The 14,941-nt window shown below is 39.2% G+C and overlaps 1 protein-coding gene across 1 annotated transcript in view; it reads left to right on the forward strand.

Annotated features, from left to right (window-relative positions):
* Positions 1 to 14,941, forward strand: part of Htr4 (5-hydroxytryptamine receptor 4) — a 149,360-nt gene that overhangs the window by 81,571 nt on the left and 52,848 nt on the right. Inside the window, exon 3 of the mRNA XM_051163218.1 lies at positions 13,619 to 13,744. Coding sequence (XP_051019175.1) covers positions 13,619 to 13,744 — 126 coding nt within the window. The remainder of the gene's footprint in view (positions 1 to 13,618; positions 13,745 to 14,941) is intronic.

Genomic DNA, 14,941 nt, shown 5'->3' on the forward strand with positions numbered 1-14,941 from the left:
TAAGTAGAAGGAGAAAAATAGGGAAGCATTATGGCTTAGATTCAACCCCCAGTCAGTAAGAGATCAAAAAGGGTCAAAACATTCTAATTACAAGGTTATTTTTAAAAAGAGAGCCCAGAGCCTAGAACAAACAAACAATCAAATAATCTAAAGGTTATTGAAGGAGGGGTGAAGATAAAAGCTTAAGTCTACATTACATTAAGCAGACTAATTTAAGTCACAATGTATTCACACTCTTACCAAATCTACATAAAAATATATTAAATGTAGTTATAGTAGCTGCGTGTTTGGGACTGGACAAGTTATCAGGAGTTCCTCTTTTTCTTCTCTCAGCAGCCATCAACTGACTGTACCTCTTCACTGAAGGGAGGGACCTTGTGAGATTTACCATTCATGCATGCTGGTGTCCTACTCAGGTTATCATGTGTTGAGATACCATGGTGCAGCTCGCTGTCATGTCTAGATGAGCAGTCTTGTGGCAGACACTCTGGTCTTCTGTCTATTACATTGCCAGCCCCACTCTCACAGTGTTCTCTCAGTTGTAAGTGCATTGGATTTGCTGTAAACCTATCAGTTGTGGCTGACCACTTCGCGGGCAGTTCTGTGTGTTCTGATCAGTCGTGGCTTTTTCAGTGCTCTGACTCTTGAAAAAACAAGCTGTTTTCATGAAAGGTGAGACCTACATTTGCTTGTGGATGCAAGGATAGAGATTAAGAATGCAACTGGAAATTTATTTTGAGTCTGGAAAAGCAGCGGTAAATCTCTCGTGGCTAGTTGTCTATGTACAATACCGTGCACAGTTTCTATTGAGGGGCCTTTGATCTAATCAGACAGCTGTTGGTTACCTCCAAGATATGTGCCAATATTGTATTTTTGGGAATATCTTTTCCCCATTCTGTAAGCTGCACAAAAACTTTCCAATTTCATTAGGTCACTTATCAACTGGTATTATTTTATTCAGAGCTGGAGTCCTGTTCAGGATGTCTATGGCTACATCTTGAACCGTCTGCCCCAGCTTGTCTTCTGACAGCTTTAGTGTTCTAGATTCTACGTCAGGGTCTTTGAAACACTTGGCAATTTTTGTAGAGTCAAGAGAAGAATCTAGTTTCATTCTTCTGGATATACACATCCAGTCGCCCCAACACTATTTGTTGAGGTGGCTATCTTTTTTTCCCAGGTACATTATTATACCTTTGCCAGAAATCAGTAGGCATATCTGCATGGGTTTATACCTAGGTTCTTTACTCTTTCTTACTTATCTACACATCTGTTTTGTGCTATTACCAGGCTATTTTTATTGCTATGAGTCTGTGATATAACTTAAAATCTTCTATAGTAATACATACAGTAGTATTTTTCCTTTTTTATTAATTTATTCCTATTACATCTCAATGGTTATCCCATCCCTTGTATCCTCCCATTCCTCCCTCTCTCCCATTTTCCCTTTACTCCCCTTCGCTATGACTGTGACTAAGGGGGACTTCCTCCCCCTTTATGTGCTCATAGAGTATCAAGTCTCTTCTTGGTAGCCTGCTGTCCTTCCTCTGAGTGCCACCAGGTCTCCCCATCCAGGGGTTGTGGTCAAATATGAGGCACCAGAGTATGTGTGAAAGTCATACCCCACTCTCCACTCAACTGTGGAGAATGTCCTGTCCATTGGCTAGATCTGGGTAGGGGTTTGAAGTTTATGGCCTGTATTGTCCTTGGCTGGTGGCATAGGTTGAGCGGGACCCCTGGGCCCAAATCTGCCTATCATAATGTTCTTCTTCTAAGGCTTCACTTACCAGGAAACTGGGACAGAGGGGAGGACATCCTATTGGGACTCTAGATGAGAGAAGCATGGGAGAATGGCAAAGTAGAAAGATCCAGAGGGTACAGTAGTATTTTTTTACTCCGGATTATTGTGGCTATTTCAAACATTTTGTGCTTGAATATGATATAAAATTTAAACCAAAGTATGTCCATTCAGCAACAATGATACATTGCATAACTATAATACACAGTAAAAAAAAAAAAAGAAAGAAAGAAAAAGGACAGTTTGTTAGTACTTTCAAACTCCTTGAGATGTTACTCTTTGAGATTCAGGGATAATAAAACCAGTAGTCCCAGAAATTCTCAAAATGTATTTTAAAGATACAAACTTTATACTATATTATTATTTGGTTAGCTAAAATTCTTGTTTAAATGACAAAATACACTGTTTAATTAATTATTCAGTGACTAAAAACTCATATAGATCTCAAAGTAAGGTAACATTCTTCAAAGAATCACATCATATGAATTTCAAGAAAATTTTCTATTTCTGTAAGAGATGGCACTGCAATTCTGATGGAGATTGCATTGAATGTGTAGATTGTCTTTGGTAGATTAGCCATTTTGACAATATTCTTCTAATCCATGAACATGGGAGATCTATACATTTCCTGGTGTCTTCTTGAATTTCTTTCTTCTGTGTTTTAAACTTTCAGTGCTTTGACTAGGATACCTATTTCCCCAGTATTAATCATATCAATCCTTGAGCACTTGAATAGAGAGAGTGAAGGTCAAATCTTGTTATAGGTCATATACATCTAGAAATTCATCCTTTTTTTAGATTTTTACAATTTAGTAGAATATAAGTCCTTAAAATATGTTCTAATGATCTTATAAATGTCATTAGTATCATATGATGCCTATTTTCATCTATGATTTTATTAATTTGGAGCTTTTCTGTCTATTAATCATCAGTATTTATTGACTTTTGTTACTTTTTATTTGTTTGTTTGTTTTGGTATGATTTATTGTCCTGGGAATATTTATTCCTGTGTCTTCTTGGAAGCAATTAGCCTTTTAATACTGAAGTTTCCTTTCTACAGCCTTACATGTAGTGAGTTAAAATTTGTTTCTTTCAAGTCCCTGCAATAATCATTAAGTTATTTATTTGAAGTTAAACAAATGAGAAATTGTTAAACATCAAAGACTACTAAATGTCAGGAAGTAATATACACCAGTCAGCCCTAATTCCAAATATTAATGGTCTTAGGTTCCCACTCGCAAAGCACATACTAGAAGATTTTATTTAAAAAGCAAGTTCTTTTTTTTTCTTTTTAATTTTTTATTATTACTTTATTCTTGTTACATCTCAATGGTTATCCCATCCCTGTGTCCTCCCATTCTTCCCGCCCTCCCCTTTTCCCCTTATTTCCCTCCCCTATGACTGTTCCTGAGGAGGATTACCTCCCCCTGTATATGCTCATAGGGTATCAAGTCTCTTCTTGGCAACCTGCTGTCCTTCCTCTGAGTGCCACCAGGTCTCCCCCTCCAGGGGACATGGTCAAATATGAGGCACCAGAGTACGTGAGAAAAGAAAAAGCAAGTTCTTGATAGTTGCTGCTCCAAGAAATGTATCTTACCATCAAAGACAGACTCTTTGTGTGGTTTATTTGTATGGATAGCCTCAGGTATATATTTAACTTTCTCTTTTGTCTAAAAGAGTCCTTTTCTGTAAAGTTGACTTTACAGAAGTTCCTTTAGCCAGTTTTTTTCAACCATTGGAAATGGTGACAGTTTTGTTGAGTAGAGTAGTTAACAGTTACTTGAGAAAACAATCTCAAAACTTACAATGAAATAGGGCAATAAATTCTACTATTTTTTTGCATAGGCCTGCCTTTATATGTGATTTGTTTCTCACTTAAAGCTTTCAGTATACTATCTTTGCTCTGTATATTTAGTATTTTGATTACAAACTGATAAAGTGTTTTACACATTTGTTGTTCTAAATATCTTGCCCTTGTGTGGGCATATCTTTCCATAGATTTTAAAATTTCACTGATGTGATTTTGTTGAAAATATTATCTGTGACTCTAGAATTAAATTTTATTGTCCCATAGATCTTGAATGTTCTAGCTATACCTTATTAATTTGTCTTTGTCATTCTTTGAATGTTCTAATTCTATTATCTTATCTATAAGCCCAGATATTATTTCTTCCATTTTGCTGGTGAAACTTTTCATAGAGCTCTGTATTTAGTTTATTGAATTTTTTTCATTTCTATAATTTCAGGTTTTGTCCCCAGTACTATTTTTTTTTTTTTATCAATTTCTGTACTGACTTTCTCATTTGATTTAGTTTTTATTTTCTTAGACAACTTGTGGAAGTCAATTCTCTTCCATAAAGATCCTGGGGGTCTGAGGTTGCCAGGTTTGGCAGGAAGTGCCTCTACCCACAGAGCCACTTTGCAACCCATCCTTATTCTTTCAGTTCTCAATGTTCAAGAAAGACTAAGTTTTAGTGGGTTAAGTTGTAATTTCCTCTTCTTGAATGGTCTTGGGACATCAGGATCAGTCTCCAGAAATTCCCTGGAAACAGAATACACTCTGAAAAAGTAATGACTATTAAAGCGTAGGTCCACTATGAGCATACAATGATAGATAACACTGTGAGCATACAATGATAGATAACACACAGTCAAAGGGACCCTGATAGTATGATATATATTTAGAGATTTCTTACTGTGGGCATGGGTGGACAGAAGAGCAGCAGAGTAAGATGTGGTTACTATTGGGTCGATGGAGGGAAAAGTAACTAGAAAGATGTGACAGTAGGGGCAATGGTTGGAGATGAGGCAGTCTTGGCTAAAAGTGGAATGAGAAAAAAGGTAAAGGAAAGCAATCAGATCATCTAAGAGAGTCCCAGTCTCTGTAGGCTGACAAATTGAAACCAAGAAAACCAGGCTAGCATATGTCATTTGGAAAAAGTTTTCAAATAGGAATAGAGGGAAAAGGCACAATGGGAGGATGGAGAGGAAGGTAGAAAAGGAGGAAGAGAGAGAGAGAGAGAGAGAAAGAGAGAGAGAGAGAGAGAGAGAGAGAGAGAGAGAGAGAGAGAGAGAGAGAGAGAGAGAGAGAGAGAGAGAGAGAGAGAGAGAGAGAGAGAGAGAGAGAGAATAATAGAGTTAGAATCAGCCTGCTAAAGTAACATAGGGTATTAAAAGCAGGGGTGATCACTGTGAAGGAGAGAGGTCTAGACAAAGTATAAAATCTGAATACATCCTAATTACTGATTGTAGCCACAACTATATCAGTATTCCTTCCCAGGATCTCAGATGGCTGTCACACCTCTGAACAGTCCTTTGTGAAGTCAGGTCACACAATACTGTTCCTGCCAGTGGATTATCCTTTCTGAACTGGGACACAGATGGTTACACTTTGGTGGGTCCTTCTGTGACCAGGTTGGGAATGCTGTAGTTAACTCTGGGTGGTCTTTTGCAAGGTTGTGATTGTGCCACAGCTACTGATCTCATCTGCTAGCTGTCCTTCATGGGTCAGGTCACAGATTCTGGTCACACACCTGGGTAGTCCTTCAGGAGTCCACTTGTAACTTTTTGATCCACCCAATGACTGTTCTTTCCAATATTGGGCATGGCAATTGGGATTCGTCTGCATTTCCCTTGTAGACTCTATCTCTGACCAGGTTTCCACCTCACAGAATGCTCTCGCTGGGTAATGATACAGTTTTCTCCCCTACTGTGTAGAGGTATTCTTGCCATCACACAGCATAGGGCCTTATGACACTTGCTTTGGGTTTCCTAACAGTTCAGTTTATCAGAGGGTCTGTGACTGTTAAGTTGCCAATTCAATATGAATTTTTAAAAACAGCATCTCACTGCTGCCCTAGTTGTGTCCTAAGACAAAAGTTTTGTGGTAGTCTCTCCTCTTTTTTTTGCTGTAGTTACATGCAAACTTGGTCCTCCTTCCTCGTCTATTCTCTTTAAAATATCTGTTACTGAGACTGTGGCACTTGTTTTCTGAGGCTCTCTCTTAAACATGGCTGTCTGGTGACCCCCTCTCACCTGAAGCGCTCTAGAACATGCCACTGGGGATTGCACGGACTCTGTTTGTTTTTTTTTTTTCCTGTTCTGTTATTGTTTCTCCTTTTACTTTGTTAGTGGACAAGAGTTTTGGCCATCACTTACCTGCTACCCAGCTTCTTTGAGTTCAGGACTGTGTTGTCCACCATCTTCTAATTTTATATTGTTTGGTTGACTGTTAACTGGTAAAAGAACAAAGTGCTGTTTTCTTTATTCTAATGTGAGTGCTCCAATATTGTGAGGTAGAGATGGGTGAAGAAAGAAGCTGTATAGGTTCTCTGGATTCACACTGCGTTTTCAAAAATGTTACCTCTGTATATGGAAATCCTAACATGTGGGATAGTAGGCCCTTCATTTGGCAAAGATCTTAGTTCAAAGATGAAGTTCTCTTACCAACATAATTATATTGTGATGGTCAATTTGTAAGTACATAAAGAATTACCGTTATCTTGCCTGAACCATTCTCAATTTTATCCCAGGGTTATTGCGCTCTACTTTTCTCTATTCTTTTTCACATATTCTATTTGTAAGTTTTTTTTCAAGGAACACAGACTAGCCTGGTTTCTAAGGTTTCAATGCATCAGCCTACAGACCTGGGACTCTCTTAGATGACCTGATCGCTGGTTTCCCCCACATCTTTTAATTTACTTTTACTCCAAACTGCCTTATATGTGACCATTGTCCCCACTTCCTACCTTTCTATTTACCTTTCTCTCCCGCATGCCAATATCAATCACATCTCACTTTGCTGTTTTCCTTTCCACAGTAACACAGGATGCTATTAAGAAGTTTTTCTTCTTATTTCTTCTATGATGCCACACTTCTCTGGTGCTCTGAGGACGATTTTGACTTTCTTTGTCAGTATCTTCAGCTGCTACCATCTCTACAGCATGTTTAAGCCAGGACTCTGACTCCTTTCTTGAATGCTTATATTTCCTCCCCAAGGCAAATATTATGTGTATTTCCTACCTAGATATCCTTCTCAGTTGTAGCTATAGGTACCTGTCTATTTAAGATATACACTCAAAGCTCTTAGAGGTTATTTCACACTTTATTTTTCCATCTAATAAAATTAATATCATGTATTTATGTATGCAAAATAGAAATATAGATTAGATTAGTTTTTACTTCTTACCATCCATACTATTATTCTTTCTGCAATTGAATATTAAATGACATATATTTGAATGCTACCCTTCTTTTTTAGCAAGCACTGTCTTCCTTGAATCTATCAATTTAAAAACTTTTTGTTATTGAAATTATAATATAATTACAGCAATTCTCCCCTTTCCTCCCTCGAAATCTTCCCATATACCCTTTCACACTCTCTTTGAAATTCATAGACTCTTCCTTCATTGATAGTTATTGTATACACACACACACACACACACACACACATATACACACATACACACAGACACCCACACTCATTATTCCTAAATATGATCTTCTCAGTTTGTATGATGTCACTTGTAAGTAAGGTTTTTGTTGGGCAGACCATTTGACACCAGACAACCAGTTGGTGCTCTCTTCTATGGGAAAGACCACCTCTCCTGCCTTCAAATGAGCCACTCACTTCTCTCATCTCAGCTCACGTTCTACTCCAAGCACTGTGCCCTTTGTGTGAGTCTTTGAGACCCACCTGGCAGCTTTATAGATTTGTTCTCACATTCATTTCCACATGACATTGTTCTGTTCCTCCATGTTGGTATCTTCCAGTAGGCTATTAGCCTCTCACTACAGAAGAGCGGCCCTCAGAGGCCACTCCTTATTTCTGGGTGAACTCATTTTAGGTGCTGTCCTCTCTGAGTGAGAATGCAAAAAGTATTTCCTATCAAAGGCATCTGCACCTAAGCTTTACTCCTCTGTTTCCTCTACATTGGAATCTTCTGTAAAGGTCACCTGCATATCATCTACCTGGGCTACCTAACATTTTCCTCTCATTTAATTGTTCTATACCATACCTTCATGTTTATGCCCTTTAGAGTTTTGTAAGTCAGGTTCAATTCAGAAGGCTGGGGAGATGACTCCTAGGGATCTAAATCCAGTCCCCAGCATCTGCATTGAAATGGCAGACATAGTGCAAAGCACCTGCAGTCCCAGCATGGGTGAAGCAGACACAGGAAGGTACCTGGGCTTTGTAGCACGCTAGTGTATCTGAACTGGTAAGCTCCAAGTTTAAGCAGAGAACTTGTTTCAAAACACAAGGTGGAGAAGTGATTGAGGAAGACATCTGAGGTTAGTCTCCAGCTTTTTGTGCACACACACACACACACACGCATCTTCATCCACAAAATGACAGAGAGTATGACTCAGAAACAGCATCCTTGTCCCTTTAAGCATTTAAAAGGCCAGAATCCTATGCTTCACCTGAGATTTTAAAATAACAGAATTTGTATTTAATAAGAATACTCTGTGATAACACACATGAGAGGACAACTTTGAAGTGCTGACCACACTGCATTTGTTCTTGACCATCCACTTCTGTCGTCTCTGTCTCCGCCATAGTGTCAATTCATTGAAGAGAAGGACTTTGTCCAAGTCCAGCACAGCACTTGGCATGCAGTGGCCACTCATGTCTATTTGATGGATACTGAGACATTTGATCTAGTTTCCTCAGGTGATCCATAAAGGAACTGAGGGTCAGAGGAAATAAGGGAATGTTTTAAAGTCACATAGCTTATTATTAATAAGGTCCATGTAAAAGCAAACACCATCTTTAGCATAATACATACCTTATGCTAGCATATGGACAGGCTTCTGTTATTTATAACAATTATCTGTATTAATGTTGTCCTTTGACATTTGGTTTTATTTAAACTAACCTATATAGACAGCCCAGGCATAGTCTTTGGGTTTTGCTTTTTGTTTTTTAACTAAGAACAAAGAAAATGTTAAATATGGCCAGGAAGTTTACAGAATTTGCTAATGGGTCAAAAGAGCACTTAAAAAGAAATGAAAGAGAACTTTCTCATAGGACTAGCTGTCAAAGAACCCATGTAGTGTAGATGGCTACTCTGTGGAGAAAACTGTCTAACTGCTCTTGTGGATATTCCTAGAGGGTGTCAGAGGCAACCCAAGGATCTATCAGATTTTGAGGAAGTGGCTCCTAATTTATTTTAATTATTGCTACTTGAATTTATACTTATTTCTGCCTAATTATAAAAATTCTCTCTATGGGTAAGCTGTGCCTATCACTCTGAGTTTAATGTTTTGCCTCTTCCAGCTCCTAATTGGCATGTCACAGATGAACCATGATATTGAGCCTCTGACCCACACTCTTTAAGTGTATATTATTTTGTGGATAGCCAGAAGTGCTCAGCACAGACACTCCAGACTTGTTTCAGCTAAGGAAAAGTGGCACTAATAGGGAATGTGAGCTATGTACAGAATGCACCTGCTAATGGTATATTCATATTGCCTGTTGTAGGTAAGAAAGCGGCCTAAAATTGCCCATCCCAACTGGCCAGTAACACAGAAGTCTTGTACAGTAGCATCCTGCTGTGTACTCATCCATATGTCCCTTTTTTAATTATAAAAACACAAGTAGACATATTAAATAATGACTTTAATCACACATTTCAGTGATAAGAAGTACATCCACAAGGGTGTGAAATTATTACCACCAGTACCATTTCAACATTCTTTCCAGAATCCCAAAGGATAGGTCTACACCTATTAAGTAATAATTCCTTACTCTCGTGCACTCCCAGGCCTGGGGAGTTATTAATCTACTTTTTTTCCTTGTGAATGTGTCTAGTCTGTGATTCTAATGTAAACAGGATCATGTATTTGTCCTTTCATTTCTGGTGCATTTCATGTAGTATAATATCTTCAGGGTATATAAAAATTGAAGCATGTGTCACCCCTTTATGCTTTTTATGGCAAAATAATATTATAAGACATACATATGCTTATATATCTATTGCATTCTGATTATTTGCTGTCTGTTCATGCCTCTAAGCCACCAGATCATGGCTGTAGGCTCTTATGAGTAGTGTTATTAAGAACATTGGTATAAAATAATCTGTTTTTATCTCTGACATCAATTCTCTGGGATGTATATTTAGAATTGAATTTCTGGTTTCATATGGTCATTCTGAGAACACACCAACCTTTCTATATTTCAACCAGAGATACACATAGATTCCAAGTTCCTTACATTCAAGATAACACTTAGTTTTGTTTATTGTGTTCTTCTTTGATTATAGTTATTCCGACAACTGTGAATTAGTCTGTCAGTAGAGCCAGGTGTTCTTAAATAGTTTTCATATAAAAAAAAAAATCAGAACAATTCTAGGAAACCATTGCAGTATGTTTCTAGAAAGGAGAAGGTTCTTTTTTTTTTTTTTTTAAAAAAAACAAATAAACCTCTCTTCTGTTCTTTTATTTTTTTTAAAGATTTATTTATTTATTATGTATACAGTGCTCTGTCTGCATGTACACCTGCAGGCCAGAAGAGGACATCAGAACACATCACAGATGGTTGTGAGCCACCATGTGGTTGCTGGGAATTGAACTCAAGACCTCTGGAAGAGCAGGCAGTGCTCTTAACCGCTGAGCCATCTCTCCAGCCCCGTTCTTATCTAATACTTAGCATTCTTTCCCAGTGAGACTAAGCCTTTGTTACAGATCAGAATGTCTTGGGAGCTTCAAACGTTCTGATATTCAAATGGCAGACAAGACCAATTACTTCAGTTTTCTGGATGTGGCAACACCACTAGCATCTTAAAGTGCGTGTGTGTGTGTGTGTGTGTGTGTGTGTGTGTGTGTGTGTGTGTGTGTGTACAAAAGCAGGTATAGATGTGTGTGTATGTATAAACAAACAAACAAAAATATGGAAAAACAACTCTGGCTTCCACATATGCCCACACAGGAGTGTACACCTCCACACACATGTGCATATATGCACATTGCTCTCCAAATACAAAGATGGCAGTCTTCTAACCCCTACAGACAGTCCTGATCTCCCTACTCTTTTTAGGGATACCATTACATATTTTCGTATGTAGCTGTTTACTCTTGTATCTATTTTTCTTAGCGATATACTAAGCCTGTCTTAGAGTTGAGTGAATAAATATCTTAATCTACTCATATTTCAACTGTAATATGTCTTTTGATAGTTAAAAATTAAATTCTTAAAAAAATCTTATCCCTGGATTTTCCCTCCTTTATGTAAAATCTCCTGTATATTTTCAAAGAATACTTTGAAATACAGTGAAGAATATACCTCCCTTTGTGGAGCATTCCACTCATCACTCAATCAGCAAACTAGCAAGTACTCATTATGCCCACATACCATACATACTATAGACTGAAACACATTGGAAAATACACTGAAAATATAACCAAAGACAGTCTGTGGGGGCGATTTACAAAATAATTTTAAAAGTTATTTCAAGAAGTCAACACAATGAAGATGAGAGATGTCTGTTGGCTACTGCGCATTACCTAAGAGTTGAACTTAAGCAGACAAGATGACAAGAAGCAGTCCAACACGGGAAACACGTCCTGTAATGAATGGACATCAGCTCTGGAGATGACACAGTGGATAAGAACACTCTTTGTTCTTCCAGAGGACCCCAGCTTGGTCTCCAGCATCCACAGGCCGGCTCACAATCATCTGTAACTTCAGTTCCAGGGGATCTGATTAACAATATGTGCAGCAGGCACACACACACACATACACACACACACACACACACACACACACACACACACATGCACACTCGCACAGAGAAAGCACTTATACACATAAACTTAGTAAGATTTAAAAAAAGTAAAAGAAGGAATGGCCATAAAATACAGAGTCCTGGAGGAGAAATAAGACTCACAGGGTCTCTGTATCTCTCAATTAGAACCTCAAAAGAGTACAAGAAAAAGCATCTACTGTTGCCTTCTTTGTTGGGCTTTGCACCAATACATATGGCTTCAGATAAAGGTAGTTTTTGGTGAACAAACCACTGAGTTTTTATTGATGAAATGTTTCCTATCCAGGGCTGTACTCCTGATGGATGGCGCGTAGATGTAGAAGCACGATTTAGATGGACAACCCTTTTTATCTGACCTCTAGCCCTAAGCACGTCAACCAATGTCAAGACTTCTCGGGAGAGTGGAGGGGCTCACACTCCCCAGCCTGCTAAGAATCATTGTTTCTTGTTCCTATTTGACACACTTTCTTCTGTGTTTGCCTAAAGGAAGAAGTTGTAAACAGGGTGAAGTGTAAAACTGAGACAACTCTGGGTGTTAGGGGTTCAATGACCTTTTTGATTTTTCAGTTCAGGAAGCACAGTAAAATGGGAGGTTCTCGGTTGTTAAGACCTCGTGTTCCGTGTGTTGTTAAGGGTAGAACTGTCCTTTCCCAAACCAAACACTAAAGTGTCCTAACAATTTGCTCCCCCAGTTTTCTGTGCTGAAATGCACAGCTCATGTGCAACAGTTTAAAACCCCTTTCTTGGGATGTTATGAGCATAACTGTTTCCCGAAGCTTCTGAATAACCTGTAAATATTGTGCTTTTATTGAGAGAGAGCACTCACTTCAAGTTAGTAAAATAAAATCCTGAGCTTACACCCACAAAAAAAAAAAAATTGTAGAGTCCAATCAGGGGGCAAGAATGACAACAGAAGTGTCAACGTGGCCTAACATGTCAGGGAAACAACCACCGTGCTGAGGTCAGAGCCTCTGGTCCTGTGGGCTTCACAGAACCTGAGCACATCTGTGAATTGTCACAAGAACCCCTTTGGAGTATGGCCTTCCTTCCCTACGCAGCCTACCTATAAACCACAGCTTTTGCTCAAGCTAGACTAGGATGCTGCAAACAGCAGCCCCTGTGTTCATACAGACCTTAGTTTCACACCCTCTCCTTCAAATGATAAATGAGGATGACGCATCTGACACCATCAATGACTAACACAGCTGAGGTGCTTGTGCACTTGCATTGTAGATGGGTCATATGAAGGAGAGAGAAACCTGTTTTTCTTATGATCCCAAGTGTGGGATGGGGAACGGTCTTGTGAGAGAACAGGTGATGTTAATCCACTAGAAGGCAAACCACCTCTCGGGAGCTTGATTGTTGCCAGCTGAAAAGATCCGTGAACAGACTCTGAGAGGAGATATATAAGTGAGCCAAAAACAAGAGAGGGGGCCTTTGGAGACTTTGGATAGTTTTGGCTGTTCATCACTCCACTTCCAGACGCTCCTAGAGAGAACCACTGGAAGGAGGGCTTTGGAGCTCCGGGCTCCTGCTGAGGTTCCAGGTTCTGGTTACTCCAGGTTCCAGTAGAAGAAATCCTGCTTAGTATGCCAGGAGAATCATTCCTTGGAACTGATATCCTTATGGTTTCATTATTGTATTCTTTAATCTTTTCCTATTGTTTAGGTTAGTCAGGTTATAAGTGAGGTACTCCCAGTTAATAAGTTTATAATAAAGTACATTTGTTAAGAAAATTGAGCCTACAGTTAGGTGCGCGGAACAGATGTCAACCAAGTAAATACCTGAGCACTAGACATGATGAGTCTCTGAAGGAAAGAAACAAAACAAATAAAACCCTGCAGTCAGGGCTAGTGATTCACTTTCCCAATCCTCCTCTCATATTTTCCAGCCGTCTGGGGAAGGCCATGTCGGCAAGTTTAGCTGCATGATACATGTTGCTGGTGCTGACTGATGGTGAAGTGACCTTCCTGAAGATTCAGGGGAGCAAATGAATGGCCTCTCCAGCCTCTCTGCTGCTCCTTCACATCTTTGTGTTTTGTGTTCCCATGACTTCCAGTTCCAACGAGGGATTCGGGTCCGTGGAGAAGGTCGTGCTGTTAACTTTCCTCTCAGTGGTTATCCTGATGGCTATCCTTGGCAACCTGCTGGTCATGGTGGCTGTGTGCAGGGACAGGCAGCTCAGGTGAGCAGCGCAAGGGGACCTCTTAGGAAACATGGCTGTCAGAGAGATCCTCCCGTGGCTCTGAGTAATTTCTATTTTAATTTATCATGATGATGGAAAACATTCATGGGGACAGATTTTTTTAAAAATAGAAAATGGATCCCATATAATCCTATAGCTGCAACATGAACATAACCATAAGAGCACCTTAGAGTGCTTCATCCTGTTTGGGAAAAAAAAAATATATATATATATATATATATATATACATATACATATATATATATATCCTCCTGCTATGAATGGTTCAGGGGATGAATGGGTGATATATATATATTCCTGGTGTCAATGGTTCAGGTAATGGATAACTAGTGATTGATTTAGGGAATAAACACTGGATCTACCACATTTTGTATCTCACAAGCCTCAATTGTAGCTACAATTACAATCATCTGAAATAGTTTTCAAAATGCTTCTGTATGGTATCAGTGTAACCTGTGCAATGTTGTGGAGATATTTATATTTTAAAAATATCCATTATTAAAAATCAAATTTTAATTGGCCAGCCTGTATCTGATATAGCAATATTCAGTGGAGGAGGTTGTTATCAACCCAAGGTTTTTGTCTAATTGGACTGAGTTGAACCCTGGCCACTGAAGTTTGCTAAAGTTCACCATGTTATTTCCAGTGCATGGCCTGGCCTAAGTAGCACTGACCATGAAAGAAAAAATGAGGCATAGGTAGCCATCTCTAAACAGGACATGCCCTGAACCAGAGAAGAGGCAGAGAAATCAAAAGGCAGAGTTGTACCTGGGGTCACAGGTACAGAAGAGGTCACCTAACAGCTGAAAATGGTTCATCTTGACACTGAGAGGGCAGCATCTTGAGAGGCCTCCCTGGGAGTGCCTAAGCTAGCACCAAAGACAAGCTGGGCAGTGGCTAGAAGAGTAGGTGGGCTGAGCGGTGGTGGCACATTCCTTTAATCTCAGCACTTGGGAGGCAGAGGCAGGAGGATGGCTGTGAGCTCAAGGCCAACCTGGTCTACAAAGCAAGTCCAGGACAGCCAAGGCTGCACAGAGAAACCTTGTATCAAAAAAAAAAAAAAAAAAAAAAAAAGATGGGAGGCAGTGAAGCTGTGTGAAACCTCAGAATGGTTTTCTGAACACAGGTGGCCTCTGGTCAGGCCTAAAGGGACAGAAGAGAGAGGGAAAGAGGACT

This window comes from Acomys russatus, chromosome 20, assembly GCF_903995435.1.
Source record: "Acomys russatus chromosome 20, mAcoRus1.1, whole genome shotgun sequence".
Classification (NCBI taxonomy): domain Eukaryota; kingdom Metazoa; phylum Chordata; class Mammalia; order Rodentia; family Muridae; genus Acomys; species Acomys russatus.